The sequence below is a fragment of the Oratosquilla oratoria genome, chromosome 13 (genome assembly GCF_046742065.1).
Source record: "Oratosquilla oratoria isolate Oo_2021 chromosome 13, ASM4674206v1, whole genome shotgun sequence".
Taxonomy (NCBI): Eukaryota; Metazoa; Arthropoda; class Malacostraca; order Stomatopoda; family Squillidae; genus Oratosquilla; species Oratosquilla oratoria.
This window is the reverse complement of record NC_134789.1, coordinates 67,311,380-67,328,011: the sequence shown is the minus strand read 5'-3', so window position 1 is coordinate 67,328,011 and position 16,632 is coordinate 67,311,380. Positions and strand designations below refer to the sequence as shown.

At 37.4% G+C, this 16,632-nt stretch overlaps 1 protein-coding gene across 4 annotated transcripts in view; it reads right to left on the bottom strand.

Annotated features, from left to right (window-relative positions):
* The window catches only part of LOC143032471 (monomeric sarcosine oxidase-like), a 48,668-nt gene that overhangs the window by 11,377 nt on the left and 20,659 nt on the right, over positions 1 to 16,632 (bottom strand). For all 4 annotated transcript variants that reach the window (XM_076197313.1, XM_076197312.1, XM_076197310.1 and 1 more), the window contains exons 3-6: positions 13,488 to 13,623; positions 13,168 to 13,351; positions 12,908 to 13,027; positions 12,245 to 12,430 (exon numbers count right to left, since the gene is read on the bottom strand). In XM_076197313.1, the coding sequence (XP_076053428.1) occupies positions 12,245 to 12,430; positions 12,908 to 13,027; positions 13,168 to 13,351; positions 13,488 to 13,623 (626 nt within the window). The remainder of the gene's footprint in view (positions 1 to 12,244; positions 12,431 to 12,907; positions 13,028 to 13,167; positions 13,352 to 13,487; positions 13,624 to 16,632) is intronic.

Sequence of the window (16,632 nt, the reverse complement as noted above, 5' to 3'; positions counted from 1 at the left end):
GACTACAAAAAATTGAAATCCAGACACTAGAGCAAAGAAGAGAAAAAGGCAATTTGATAGCTATTTACAGAATCATGAAAGGCATAGAAATTACTGATAGAGAGAATCTGATAAAATGGGATGACAGAAATACAAGAGGACACGGAAAGAAAATAAAAAAAGACAGCTATAGAAGAGATTTGAAAAAGAACAGCTTTCCTCACAGAGTAATAGACAGTTGGAACAAGTTAGATGAGAAAGTGGTGTGTGCAAAAACAATACATGAATTCAAAAATAGTTTAGATAAAATGAGATATGAAGACGGGACCCCACGAGCATAGCTCCCCTTCCCGTAAAATACAACTAGGTAAATACAACTAGGTAAATACACTTCAACGAACGGACGGCATAGACGACGTTCTGAAGAAAAAGTGAAATTTCGTGGATCCCAAAGCAAAGGAAGTACCTATTGTATTTACAGGGTGGGGGGGAAATTGCTCGTGGTGTAGGGAAAGTAAGGAAAAAGGAGAAGGGGAGGGATTACTGAGGGAAATGGAAGGAAATGAGGAAGGTGAGGACTTGGCCCAGGCAGGCAGACGAAATCTAAACAAACGAGGTCCGGACCAATTTAGCGATGATGAAATGTCTAACAAAAATGTAAAGATTAGAAGTATAGATAAGAGCAATACAGTAGAAGATGATGAGAATATTTTCCAGGGATTTAAAGAGGGTGGGGGGGGACACAACCCCCCCCCCCCGATTAACAAGACTAGAAGAGAAACTCGATAAGATGATCGAGCACTGGGAATTTAAGTTCGGTCACGTTAACAACATTGTGCAGAGAGTTGAAAAATTGGAAGAACTAGAGAAGGCGAACAAAAACTTAACTAAGGAAATTGAAGAATTAAAAAACAGTTAAAAGAAGTAAAAGAAGAGAATAAAGTCTTAAAGGAGAATAATAAGGAGAACAAGGAGGGTTGGAAAAAAAATCCAAGAAAATAGCAAAGTTGCATTTACTGACATAATCAAACAGCAAATGAATGAACAAACTGAAGACTCAGTTATTAAATTGATGAGACAGAAGGAGAATATAGTAAGAGACTTAGCAGACAGAAAGAAATGTATAATTATATTAGGAATGGAAGAGAAACATAACCCAGATAGAACCACAAGAATCAAAGAGGAAAATGAAAAAGTAAGAAATTTACTAGAATTAGTTCAGGAAGATGAACCAGAAATAATGAAACAAATCGAAGAGAAATTCTGGCTCGGGAAATATAGTACAGAAAAGACCAGACCAATTAAGATTAAATTCAGGTCACAAACTAGGGCTGATAATATCTTATCCAAAACAGGGAAACTAGCAACAAGTGAACAATATAAAAAGGTATGGATAAAAAGGGAAATGAATAAAGAGGAAAGAGAGGAGGAAATAAGGAATAGACATGAAGCTAAGAAAAAAAACGAGGCCAGAACGGAGACAGAAAAACAAGAATTCTACTGGAGAGTAGTGAATATGAAACTGAAGAAATGGAACATAAAAGAGAGAAACACAAAAGAAACAGAGAATACAATGGAAATAACAGAAAGTTAAGAGTATCCTACACAAATATAGATGGATTAATAACAGGACTGAATGAACTGAACAAATATCTGAAAGAAAAAGATCCGGACATAATGGGAATTGTTGAGACAAAATTAAAAGGCCCACTACCACCCAACAGCATAGGACACAATGCATATAATTATTGGATTAGAAACAGAAAGATAAAACAAGGGGGTGGAGTTATGTTCCTGACTAAGAAGGATATAAACGTGAAGAGAGTCACATATGGGAACAATAGAGTAGAGATGATAATGATAGAAGTAGAAGATAGAGATAAGAAGAGCAGAAAGTTTGTAATAAACTACGTGCCCCCAAAAACAGCCTCATGGGAAGAGAATGAACATAAAAGCATGTTAGAAGACACAAGAGTAACACTAAACGAGATAATGGAAGAGGGAGGAAGAATAGTTATGATGGGCGACTATAATTGCAAAGAAATATGCTGGGAAGAGATGACCGTGAAGGATGGAGAAGACTCATGGGGAAGTGTTCTACTTGAGATGATTATTGACCACACAATGACACAATGGATCCAAGAGAACACTAGGTATAGAAATGAAGAAGAACCATCGAGACTAGACCTAATAATCACATCAGAACCTAAAATAGTGGAAAAGATAGAATACCAGGCACCAATAAGCAAAAGTGACCACATATTGATAGAACTAGAACTAAATGAGAAAAAATACATGAAAAGAAATGAACAATATAGAAAAGGAAGATTGATGTATGAAAAAACAAATTTTGATAAAATAAGAGAATTCTTACAAAATGAAAACTGGGAAAGAATACACAAAGAAGATACAACAGTAGAAGAGAAATGGAATATTTTGACAAAAATCTATAAAAAAGGAGTAGAAAAGTATGTCCCAAGACAAAAACAAGAAAAAGAATATGTAAAATGCTGGTACAACAAAAGTTGTAGGGAGATAAAAGACAAAAGAGACAAAGCTTGGACCAAATGGAAGAAAAACAGAAGACCAGAAAAATGGAAAATATATACTTGTTATAGAAATGAATATGTACAAGCGTGCAGAGAGGAAAAGAGAAAATATGAAAAAGATGTCATAGAAAAGTGTAAAGATCAACCAAAACTATTCTACAGATTTGTAAACAACAAACTGAAAAACAAACAAGATTTGGAGAAATTAAGACAAGGAGGAGTTGAATACACAGAGGAAATTGAAATGGCGGAAATTATGAACAAACATTTTAAATCGGTGTTTACAAGGGAGAACATACAACCTGAAGAGATCGAATGGAAAGAGAAAGTCCCCCTATGAAAGAAATAGAAGTAACAAAGAATGAAATATTGAACCACTTGAGTAATCTTGATGTCAGAAAATCACATGGACCAGATGAAATGGCAAACTGGATTTTGAAAGAATGCAGGAATGAACTGGCAGACATAATACATAGCATAATAAACAGTTCCTTGAAAGAAGGTAAAGTTCCAGAAGATTGGAAAAAAGCAAATATAGTACCTATATATAAAGGAGGAAATAAAGAAGACCCTAACAACTATAGGCCAGTCTCTCTAACAAGTACAATAGCAAAAATTTGTGAAAGAATTGTCAAAAATAGATGGGTAAAATATTTAGAAAAAAAAAACAATGTGCTCAATCCAAGGCAATTTGGATTCAGACAAGGACGATCATGCGTCACCAATTTAATATGTTTCTATTCAAGGCTAATAGATATAATACAAGAAAGAGATGGATGGGCTGATTGTGCATTTCTAGACCTAAAAAAAGCTTTTGACAAAGTACCACATAAGAAGTTGCTTAAGAAATTAGAAACTGAAGGAGGAATACAGGGCAAACTGCTAAATTGGATGGAAGACTTTTTGCAAGAAAGAAAAATGAGAGTAGTGATAAGAGATTAACACTCAAAATGGGATGAAGTAATAAGCGGTGTTCCACAAGGAACAGTTCTGGCCCCAATAATGTTTGCTATATATATTAATGATATGGATGAAGGAATTGAAAGCTATATGAGCTTTTTTGCAGATGATGCAAAACTATTGAAAAAAGTGAACACGGAAGAAGATTGTGAATCACTACAAAGAGATCTAAATAAAATACAGGAATGGAGTAGGAAGTGGGAGATGGAGTTCAATACAAAAAAGTGTAGTATAATGGAATTTGGAAAAAGTAAAAACAGAATAACAGGATCATATAAATTGGGAGAAGAAGGAATAAAAAAAGTAGAAAATGAAAAGGACCTGGGAGTCATTGTTATGAATAATATGTCACCTGAAAAACATATAAATAAGATTTTTGGAGAAACCTATAATTTAATAAGAACAATCAAAGTGGCATTTACATACCTGGATGAAGAAATGGTGAAGAAAATTCTAATCACTCTGATAAGACCAAGATTGGAATATGCAGCAACGATATGGTCACCAAGTGCAAAAAAAATGCATAAAAAAACTTGAAAGAATACAAAGAGCAATTACAAAATTGGCACCAACACTCTCAAAACTATCATATGAAGAGAGACTACAAAAACTTGAACTACAGACACTAGAGCAAAGAAGAGAGAGAGGAGATTTGATAGCTATTTACAGAATCATGAAAGGCATAGAAATTACTGATAGAGAGAATCTGATAAAATGGGATGACAGAAATACAAGAGGACATGGAAAGAAAATAAAAAATTATAGCTATAGAAGAGACCTGAAAAAGAACAGCTTTCCTCACAGAGTAATAGACAGTTGGAACAAGTTAGATGAGAAAGTGGTGTGTGCAAAAACAATACATGAATTTAAAAATAGTTTAGATAAAATGAGATACGAAAACGGGACACAACGAGCATAGCTCCCCTTCCCGTAAAATACAACTAGGTAAATTCATCTAGGTAAATACACAAACACTCACACTTTCAACGAACGGACGTCTTGAAGAACGCTCTGAATAAAAGTGCATTTTTTGGATACCAACGCAAAGAGAAGTGCCTTTTTGTATTTGCAGGGGGGGGGGGGGAAATTGCTCGTGAGGTAGTGGGAAAGTAAGAAAAGAGGAGAGGGGGAGGGATTGCTGGGGAAATGGAAGGTAATGAGGAGGTGGAGGAAATGGCCCTGACGGGCCGCCGGGTAGACAAAAGACCCCAAGACGAGTTGGATGATAACATGTCTAATAGGAATGTGAAGATTAGAGGTATAGATAGGAGCAATATAGCAGAAAGTGATGAGAATATTTTCAAGGGATTTAAAGAGAGTGGGGGGGACACAAACCCCCCCCGACTGACAAGACTAGAGAAGAAGGTTGATAAGGTGATCGAGGACTTGGAGAGTAGGTTAGGTCATATGAACACCATTTTAAAAAGGGTTGAAAGATTGGAAGAACTGGAAAAGGCGAATAAAAACTTAACTGATGAAATAGAAGAACTAAAAAGACAGTTAAGAGAGGTAAAGGGGAGAATGAGGAATTGAAGAAGAATAGTAAAGAAAACAGAGAAACAATAGCTAAAGAAAGTAAAAATTGGAAGCAAACCCAAGAAGGAAATAAGATTTCATTCACTGACATAGTCAAACAGCAATTGAAAGAACATACTGAAGACTCAGTTATTAAAGTGATGAGACAAAAGGAGAATATAGTAAGGGATTTAGCAGACAAGAAGAAATGTATAATTATATTAGGAATGGAAGAGAAACACAACACAGATAGAACCACAAGAATCAAAGAGGAAAATGAAAAAGTAAGCCAATTACTAGAATCAGTTCAGGAAGATGAACCAGGAATTATGAAACAAATCGAAGAGAAATTTAGACTCGGAAAGTATAGCACAGACAAGACCAGACCAATTAAGATTAAATTCAAGTCACAAACAACGGCAGAGAATATCTTATCCAAAACAGGGAAACTAGCAACAAGTGAACAACACAAAATGATATGGATAAAAAGAGAAATGAATAAAGAGGAAAGAGAGGAAGAAAAACAGAAAAGACTGGAAGCTAAGACAAAAAACGAGAACAGAACGGAGTCAGAGAAAGAGAGATTCTATTGGAGAGTAGTGAACATGAAACTAAGGAAGTTCGACATACAAAAGAAAAACATAAGGGAAACAGAGAACACAATGGAAGTGGCAGAAAACTAAGAGTGTCTTACACAAATATAGATGGATTAATAACAGGATTGAATGAGCTGAATGATTATTTGAAAGAAAAAGAACCGGACATAATGGGAATTGTAGAAACAAAATTAAAAGGCCCACTACCACCCAACAGTGTAGGACATGATGCATACAATTATTGGATTAGAAACAGAGAGAAAAAGCAAGGGGGTGGAGTTATGTTCCTGACTAAGAAGGATATAAACGTGAAAGGTGTCATATATGGAAAGAATACAGTAGAGATGATTATGATAGAAGTGGAAGACAGAGATAAGAAGAGCAGAAAATTTGTGATCAATTATGTGCCTCCGAAAACAGCCTCATGGGAGGAGAGTGAATATAAAAGTATGTTAGAGGACACAAAGATAGCATTAACTAAAATAATGGAAGACGGAGGAAGAATAGTTATGATGGGCGACTTTAATTGCAAAGAAATCTGCTGGGAAGAAATGACAGTAAAGAGTGGTGATGACTCATGGGGAAATGCTCTACTTGAGATGATTACTGACCATTCAATGACACAATGGATACAAGAGAACACTAGGTATAGAAATGAAGAAGAACCATCGAGGCTAGACTTAATAATTACATCTGAACCTAGAATAGTGGACAAGATTGAATATAAAACACCAATAGGTAAAAGTGACCACATATTGATTGAACTGGAACTTAATGAAGAAAAATATATGAAAAGAAATGAACAATATAGAAAAGGAAGAATGATGTATGAAAAAACAAACTTTGATAAAATAAGAGAATTCTTCCAACAAGAAAACTGGGAAGAAATATACAAAGAAGAAACATCAGTGGAAGAGAAATGGAATATTTTGACAAAAATTTACAAAAAAGGAGTGGAAAAGTATGTCCCAAGACAAAAACAAGAAAAAGAATATGTAAAATGCTGGTACAACAAAAGCTGTAGGGAGTTAAAAGACAAAAGAGACAAAGCCTGGACCAGATGGAAAACAGACAGAAGACCTGAAAAATGGAAAATATATACTGGTTATAGAAATGAATATGTACAAAAGTGCAGAGAGAAAAAAAGAAAATATGAAAAAGATGTTATAGAAAAGTGTAAAGATCAACCAAAACTATTCTACAGATTTGTAAACAATAAACTGAAAAACAAACAAGACTTGGAGAAATTGAGACAAGGAGGAGTTGAATACACTGAGGAAATGGAAATGGCAGAAATTATGAACAAACATTTTAAATCAGTGTTTACAAGGGAAAATATACAACCTGAAGAGATTGAGTGGAAAGAAAAAGTCCCCCCTATGGAAGAAATAGAAGTAACAAAGAATGAAATATTGACACACTTGGGTAATTTTGATGTCAGAAAATCGCATGGGCCAGATGAAATAGCAAACTGGATACTGAAAGAATGCAGGAATGAACTGGCAGACAAAATACATAGCATAATAAGCAGTTCCTTAAAAGAAGGAAAAGTTCCAGAAGATTGGAAAAAAGCAAATATAGTACCTATATATAAAGGAGGAAATAAAGAAGAACCTACCAATTATAGACCAGTCTCTCTAACAAGTACAATAGCAAAAATTTGTGAAAGAATTATCAAAAGTAGATGGGTAAAATACTTGGAAAAAAACAACGTACTAAATCCAAGGCAATTTGGATTCAGACAAGGACGGTCATGCGTCACCAATTTAATATGTTTCTATTCAAGGCTAATAGATATAATACAAGAAAGAGATGGATGGGCTGATTGTGCATTTCTAGACCTAAAAAAAGCTTTTGACAAAGTACCACATAAGAAGTTGCTTAAGAAATTAGAATATGAAGGAGGAATACAAGGTAAATTGCTAAATTGGATGGAAGACTTTTTGCAAGAAAGAAAAATGAGAGTAGTGATAAGAGATCAGCACTCAAAATGGAATGAAGTAATAAGCGGTGTCCCGCAGGGAACAGTTCTGGCCCCAATAATGTTTGCTATATATATTAATGATATGGATGAAGGAATTGAAAGCTATATGAGCTTCTTTGCAGATGATGCAAAACTACTGAAAAGAGTGAAAACTGAAGAAGATTGTGAATCACTACAGAGGGATCTAAATAAAGTACAAGAATGGAGTAGGAAGTGGGAGATGGAGTTCAATACAAAAAAGTGTAGTATAATGGAATTTGGAAAAAGCAAAAACAGAATAGCAGGATCATATAATTTGGGAGAAGAAGGAATAAAAAAAGTAGAAAATGAGAAGGACCTGGGAGTCATTGTTATGAATAATATGTCACCTGAGAAACATATAAATAAGATTTTTGGAGAAACTTCTAATTTAATAAGAACAATCAAAGTGGCATTTACATACCTGGATGAAGAAATGGTGAGGAAAATCCTAATCACCCTGATAAGACCAAGATTGGAATATGCAGCAACGATATGGTCACCAAGTACAAAAAAATGTATAAAAAAACTTGAAAGAATACAAAGAGCAATTACAAAACTGGCACCAACACTCTCAAAACTATCATATGAAGAGAGACTACAAAAACTTAAACTACAGACACTAGAGCAAAGAAGAGAGAGAGAGGAGATTTGATAGCTATTTACAGAATCATGAAAGGCATAGAAATTACTGATAGAGAGAATCTGATAAAATGGGATGACAGAAATACAAGAGGACACGGAAAGAAAATAAAAAAAGACAGCTATAGAAGAGATTTTAAAAAGAACAGCTTTCCTCACAGAGCAATAGACAGTTGGAACAAGTTAGATGAGAAAGTGGTGTGTGCAAAAACAATACATGAATTTAAAAATAGTTTAGATAAAATGAGATATGAAGACGGGACCCCACGAGCATAGCTCCCCTTCCCGTAAAATACAACTAGGTAAATACAACTAGGTAAATACACACACACACACATATATATATATATATATATATATATATATATATATATATATATATGTGTGTGTGTTGTGTATATATATAAATATACATATATGTATATATATATATATATATATATATATATATATATATATATACAGGTACTCCTCGTTTAACGACAACTGGGACCAGCGCGCCGTCGTTAACCGAATTGGTCGTTTAGCGAAAGTGTATACATATACGTACATGTAATGTATGTACAATGTCCAGCAATACATGTATCTTTATTTTCGTGTATTTTCCCTCTTTTATACAGTACATTAAAGCTTTATTTACTGTTTATTTACGGTGGTTAGGTTCCTAAAATTACCGCATATGACCAAATCCGCGTATGCTGACATTCCATATTGAATACCGGGGTATTTTTTTAGTTTCGACCATGGGCGCAATATAGCAATAGAAAATTAATTATTAATTTTGTAAAATGTATCAACGTAATATGCAATTTTGTGGGCGGAAATGAAAGTAAAAAATACCTTGCTACAAGAAAATATGCTAATGAACGAAGTCGGTAGCATAGGCTCGGGACGCCATCTTGTCGTCTGCCAACGTCTCTCACGACGACGAGCCGGATGACATTTAATTTGCAGGTAATGATTTATTAAACACAGGTTAGGTTAGTTTAGTTTAGGTTAGACGAATTAATTTATCATCCTTTCATTTCTTCGACATCGGCATATATCATAACAAACATGGTGTACCATTCGTCCGACATGACTTCGTTACTTACGAAATCTGTTTTAGCATTTTTTTTTTCATTTCCGCTCACAAAATTGCATATTACGTTGATACATTATAATTTACAAAATTAATAATTAACTTTCTATTGTTATATTGCGCCCATGGTCGAAACTAAATATTTACCACTATCGGTATACACTGTACCCCAGGTAGTTTTTGCAGCTTGCAGATGGTAATGCAGACCTAAGCTTCAGAACACTTTACCTCACAGCTAATATCCACCGTACAAGTTCATTTATAACATCATACAAATTTGCCTCAGCCAACTTAATTATCGTACACGACGTCGTAACTTCGGGAGATTTACGTTAAACGACGTCATAAAGCCCGTCGTTACTCCGAGTTGTCGTTAACCTAGTAGGTCGTTAAACGAGGAGTACCTATATATATATTATATATATATATATATATATATATATATATATATATACTCCCTTGCTCAATAAGTAATAAGAAAATGTCAGGAGAGACGCTATTTATTTTCATAAGCTTACAAAACTTTGTCTCCTTCAAAATAATTGCCTCTCACGTCTACACATTTCTGCATGCGTCTCTCCCAATCCTGGAAGACCTCCTCAGTCCTTTTTCAGTAGTCCCTTCAAGTAACTTTCCAATGCCTCTTTCAGCTCCTCTGTTGACTGGAATCTGGTTCCCCTGAGGCTGTCTTTCATGCGTGGGAACAGGAAGAAGTCGCAAGGGGCTAGGTCAGGGCTGTAGGGTGGGTGTTGTACCACTTTCATTCCCCTGTCGGATATCCAGGTGGTCACCAGCGTTGAATTGTGGCATTGGGCATTGTCTTGGTGGAACCACCACTGACCACTCCACTCCTGAGGCATCTTCTTTCTCGTCTTCTCCTTGAACCTTTTCAGAACGGTAAGGTAATATTTCTTATTGACGGTTAGACCTTGAGGAACCCATTCAACGTGAATGAGCCCCTGGGAGTCAAAGAAAGGAATGACCATGGCCTTCTCTTGCGACCTACTCATCTTTGCCTTTTTTGGGGGGTCTGGGGGAGGTCGTGTGCTTCCACTGAGCACTCTGACGTCTGATCTCAGGGTTGTAGGTGAACACCCAACCCTTGTCACAAGTCACTTCCTTATTCAGGAAACCTGAATCAGCCTCTATCATTTCGAGAATGTCAGTGCAACATTCCACACAAAACTGGCTCTAGTCGTCGGAGAGGATCTTTGGCATGAACTTGGCACAGACTTTGTAGAGCTTCAGATCTTTGGTCAGAACTGTCTCTACTGTGCCAGTACTAATACCAACAGCTTCAGCTATCATCCTCACAGATATTCGACGGTCTTGCATCACTAACCTTTACACTTCCTCAATGTTTTCCTCCTTGTATTTACCTAGTTGTATTTTACGGGAAGGGGAGCTATGCTCATGGTGTCCCGTCTTCATATCTCATTTTATCTAAACTATTTTTAAATTCATGTATTGTTTTTGCACACACTACTTTCTCATCTAACTTGTTCCAACTGTCTATTACTCTGTGAGGAAAGCTGTTCTTTTTCACATCTCTTCTATAGCTGTCTTTCTTGATTTTCTTTCCGTGTCCTCTTGTATTTCTATCATCCCATTTTATTAGATCCTCTCTATCAATAATTTCTATGCCTTTCATGATTCTGTATATAGCTATAAAATCTCCTCTCTCTCTTCTTTGCTCTAGTGTCTGTAGCTCAAGTTTTGCTAGTCTCTCTTCATATGATAGTTTTGAGAGTGTTGGTGCCAATTTTGTAATTGCTCTTTGTATTCTTTCAAGTTTTTTTATACATTTTTTTGTACTTGGTGACCACATCGTTGCTGCATATTCCAATCTTGGTCTTATCAGAGTGATTAGTATTTTCTTCACCATTTCTTCATCCAGGTATGTAAATGCCACTTTGATTGTTCTTATTAAATTATAAGTTTCACCAAAAATCTTATTTATTTGTTTCTCAGGTGACATATTATTCATAATAATGACTCCCAGGTCCTTCTCATTTTCAACTCTTTTTATATTTTCTTCTCCCAATTTATATGATCCTGTTATTCTGTTTCTGCTTTTTCCAAATTCCATTATACTACACTTTTTAGTATTGAACTCCATCTCCCACTTCTTACTCCATTCCCAGACTTTATTTAGATCACTCTGTAGTGATTCACAATCTTCTTCTGTGTTCACTTTTTTTAATATTTTTGCATTATCTGCAAAGAAGCTTATATAACTTTCAATTTCTTCATCCATATCAATATATATAGCAAACATTATTGGGGCCAAAACTGTTCCTTGTGGAAAACCACTTATTACGTCATCCCAATTTGAGTGTTTGTCTCTTACACTACTCTCATTTTTCTTTCTTGCAAAAAGTCTTCCATCCATTTAAGCAGTTTGCCCTGTATTCCTCCTTCGGTGTGCACTTTTCAGTGCTCCAGATCTGGGTTCATCCTCAAGCTGTTCATTTCCTTCAGAAAATCTATTAAACCACTGATAGAAACTTGCTTGGCTCATCTGTTCATCCCTATAGGCCTCCTTTAACATTCCATAAGCTTCTTGTTTGGTTTTCTTAAGTTTAACACAAAATTTGATGGGGTAACCTTGCTCCATGTTTCCCTGCATCTTGACAAGTGTTCACAGATCGGCAAACCGAATAAGATTGGTTCCACCACATTCACCGCTGCACTCAGACCTACAAATATAGAAAGTTGCCAGTTAGTCTTTTTGTAGAATATATGTAAGTGTACTTCACCATGAAGTAGTATTTTGATCATATTTAATGTCTCGCCTGACATTTTCTCATTACTTATTGAGCAAGGGAGTACATATATAAAATAGTACAAAATTTGAATTTCGCAAAATGAGACTGCTACTTTGTAAAGAGTAATTTAATTTAATATTTTTAATCCTTACCTTAACCTCATGGCTTCCTCCTCCTTAACTTTCACGAATGCAATGGTCTGAGTTCTTAGTTCAAGCTTTGGAATTTTTCCAGGAGCAACATGCTGGAACAGTGGTATCAATGATGCATAACCACCTGTTGCAACAAGCACCTTTTCTCCCACTATTATTTTGCCTGATTCTGTTATGGCCTTCCACCTAGAAATTTACAACAGTTATTAATTTTTGCAAAATGGATACTAATGAAATAATACAAACACCATGAAAGGAGCAAATCCCATTTTAGAAAAAGATTAAACATTTACAACATTTTGGAAATGAACAAAAGCTAGAAGTCCATCATGGAATTATAGTGGGAAATGAATCAAGAAAAAGAAAAAACCTGGAAGTCTTAACTGAAAAATGACAATACAGTATGAGCAAAATTAGTACAAGAATTTAAGAGCAAATTAGATATGGCGAGATACAGAGACGGGACACCACAAGCATAGCTCCCCTTCCTGTAAGATACAACTGGGTAGATACAACTAGGTAAATACCTATATAAATGAAGCACCTGAAGATCTTAGGAATTCAAAAGCTATTATCATTCTGAATTAAGATAATCACAGGAGATAGGATTATATTGAGATAAGGTCTCAACTCCAATGAAACTAATAACAGATAAATACTTGCTTTTTGGGTTGACTACTAGAAGGTTCAATGGTATGAACAATGTCCTCAACAATTTCAGTTCCTTGCTGCTTAGCTATCTGTTTGTGGATTGACACAAGTTTTCTTGGATCCAAATGGCCACTATAAAACAATGAAAAACATCAGTATCACAAAGGTTAATTATACAGGTACACAGTTATGTTAAGTGTAATTTCCAGTAGAAAGATTCAACACAAGCCAGTTATCACTAGCTATTTAAACCAAAGTTAGCTAAATCTTACCCACATTTACTCCATGTCACACATGCTCCTTCTGAGAAATTAAAGTATGGAAATCTTTTCTTCCAAGTTTGACTGATATCTTCATCTCCTGGCATCATTATGTGGTTGATTGAACTACAATTACTGTTTTCACCTTCCCTATGATGAATGTCTAAATATCCAACATTCTTGAAGAAATCAACACCTATTAGGAAAAAAATATGGAAAGAATTTGTTAATGTTTCATGGTAAGTTAATAACTACTCAAAGACAAAAATCACTGAAATGATTTCTTATCCATATAGGGACCCATCAGAATATGAAAATTAAAATAATATTACCTGATTTTCTCTTTAAGTCATCAAATCTTTCCATAGCTTTGGCTGTCATCTGATTCCAAATCTTCTCTTTCTCCTTTGTGCTATATATTCTACCAGCATCATACCAACACCCATGAATGTAGTGATCTTTTCGTGACTGGAAGTACAGTAATAGTACCATAATTTTCAAGTTAATAATAAGGTTAATTTTACAACAAAACTTCCTATGTGAGTGTTTATCACCTTTCATTAAATAAAAAGTGATAGTAATCTACTTTTAACTTCAAAATTTCTTCCTTTCCATTTGTGCATTTATATCCATAGGCTTATTAATGGTAAATTGAGACATACAGAAGGAATCACTAATCTAATAGTGGGCAGTGAGGTATTTGAGGAGGCCTCAGCTCTGGCAAAAATAGTGGATGAAATTATCCAACCTATCTTCACAAAGAGAAGTTGTGTGGAAGAAGGAGAGCCAAGTAATAATTTGTATTCAAAAGATATAAACATAGAAGTGAAAGAAGTGCTCAGTCTTTTGGGATCACTGGATGTGAGAAAAGTTTCAGGGCCTGATGGAATCTCAAACTGGATACTTTAAGAATGTCAGTAGCAACTGGCAGACAAGATTTACAGTCTAATTGTGCATCCACTGAAAGAGGGAACAGTACACAGGACTAGAAAACAGCTAATGTGACACTCATTCAAGAAGGTGGAAGTAAGGAGACACCACTAAATTACAGGATAATATCACTGACCAGCACAATAATGAAATTATGTGAAAGGATTATAAAAGACTAGAGAGTCAAATAAATTGTAGAGATGAACATTTTGAGAGACAAATAGTTTGGCTTCAGATATAGAGGATCATATGTGTTAAACCTATAGATTTTTTACTCAAAAGTAATTGATGTGCTTCAAGACAGCAAGGACTGGATGGACTGTGTACTTTGATCTTGAGAAGGCCCTCAATGAAGCACCTCACAGTTAACTTCTGTGGAAAATGGAGCATACTAGAGCACTAAGAGGTACACTACTAATGGATGAACAATCTTGGTAAGGGCAGGTACATGAGGATGTGATGTCAGGATGAAGAACAATAATCAGCAAAGTACAACAAGGTTTGGTAGTAGTACCTGTAATGTTCCTTCCCTATGCTAATGGCATAATGATAAGTACAACAAGCTATGCTATCATGTCTGTAGATGATGCAAAATTCATGACAGAAGGAAAAGTAAAGAGGGCTGTCAGCTGTTGCAAAAAGATGTAAACATTATGTACACCTGGAGCCAAGAGTGAAACATGAATTTCAATACCATGAAATGGAAAGTATTGGAAATGTGTAATAGCTGCTGACAAATGACAAACTGTCATCTGACAGACCCATCAGCAGGATTGTGGGAGAGATATATTGGCTGCTGCACAAGATTAAATTATTTCTTTGTCGCGGCTCGTGCCGCTTAAATTCTTCTTATCGGCTTAAGAAACCTGCACAGCGAAGCTATAGCGATAATCCCATACCACACTCCTGGTCATATGGCCATTTCCCGAAGGTTGAGTGTGGTTTGAATTTTCCGCCAAAATCATCGGAAATTTAAAATTCCCGGCTCTGTGCAGGCATGCGCATTGTCGACCCCACCTCCCCCTCCCTATCCCCTCCCTTCTTACCCGGCTAGCTCGAGCCGGGCGTCGCGTCACTTCAATGAGAAATGAAGGCTTCGCCTGTGGGAGGAGGGAGGGACCCTAAATCTGTGCAGGTTTCTTAAGCCGATAAGAAGAATTTAAGCGGCACGAGCCGCGACAAAGAAATATTATCGGCTGAAAGAAACCTGCACAGCGAAGCTATGCATGAGACGAGGACAGGTGGGAGGAGAGGTGAAGCCTGAATCAAACCGTTATTACGTGTGTCTTTCCTATGGGAGACTTATTCATTTTATCACTCAGTAGAGGGGAGAAAGAAACGTCAAGTACCCACGCCGAAGAATGTGACACGCACAATATTGCACTGTTCACACAATACGTAAATTATACGAAATTTGTATCCTGTTCAGCGGTTCCTGGCCCCTCCCCACTCCTCGGTCGCCCTTTGCCCCCTCCACTTTTTTGAGATGAGAGGGGTGGAGCCGTTTCCATGGCGACACATGGGACAGGGGCGACCGAGTGGTAGAGACACCGTGTCCCCAAGGGAGTCGTCGATGTCCAGTCCCTAGGTCCCGCACCCGCTCCACAGAGTGGGTGCGGAGAAACTCCAGCGATGCCACAAAGTCCCTGATGCTGTGGGCGTGCGGGGCATGGCCCGGGTCGGCTCTCTCCCAAAAAGCGGAAGGGCAGGTGCGCCCGGGACCTCGGGGTTAGGGGAATCCTAAATTTCGAGTTGTAGAAGAGATGATCCTCAGAAATCTCTTCCGTGTGGTCCACGTAGTCTTCGAACGCACGGACCGGGCGCAGTGGATGTGGGCGTCCTCCCTCCCGGAAGGATTGTATTCTGAGAGGGCCGATCATGTCGTCCGCTCGGCCGTTCCTGGCCAGGAATGTTGGTGATGGAGAGAGGGTTAGGGCCGAGCTGTCCTCCTCCAGTTTGGAGACGGACGGGTGGCGGGTGATTGCCGCCAGCTGTGAAGCCCTGTAGTCCGTAGTCAAGGCGAGCAGAAAGGCGACGCGTCGAGGAAAGTGTTCTTCCTCCATAATGGCCCTTTCGAACGCCAGGTACTGCAAAACACGATGCAAGGACCAGACCAGGACCGGTTGATGTCTCGGCTCTCTCGAGGCGCTGATCCCCTTCATTAGGAGGGTTCACGCCCTCTGTGGCACTCGGATGTTCATGCCAAAGCGTAGCGGATCAGTGAGGGCTGTATAGTGAGGCAAGATAGTCGCCGGTGCCCTGTTGGTGGAGGTAGCAAGCCAAGTCAGGAAGTCCGGGACCATGCTGGCGGAGATGGTCACCATCGCGCGTCTCCAAAGGCAGTTCCGGAATCTCCGTCAGCAGGACCCACACTGCCGCACTGAGGACGGAAGGTAAGCTCTGAGCATCTTGTCTGCTGCCTCTGTAGAGAAGAGTTGGCTGAGAGCTCCCCGTAGAAACTCCAATTATCAAGTTGGAGTGACGCTTGGAGAGGCGCGGTAAGGCTGTTGGCTAGGCAGGCTGACCCCAGTAGAAGGGGAGAAGGGC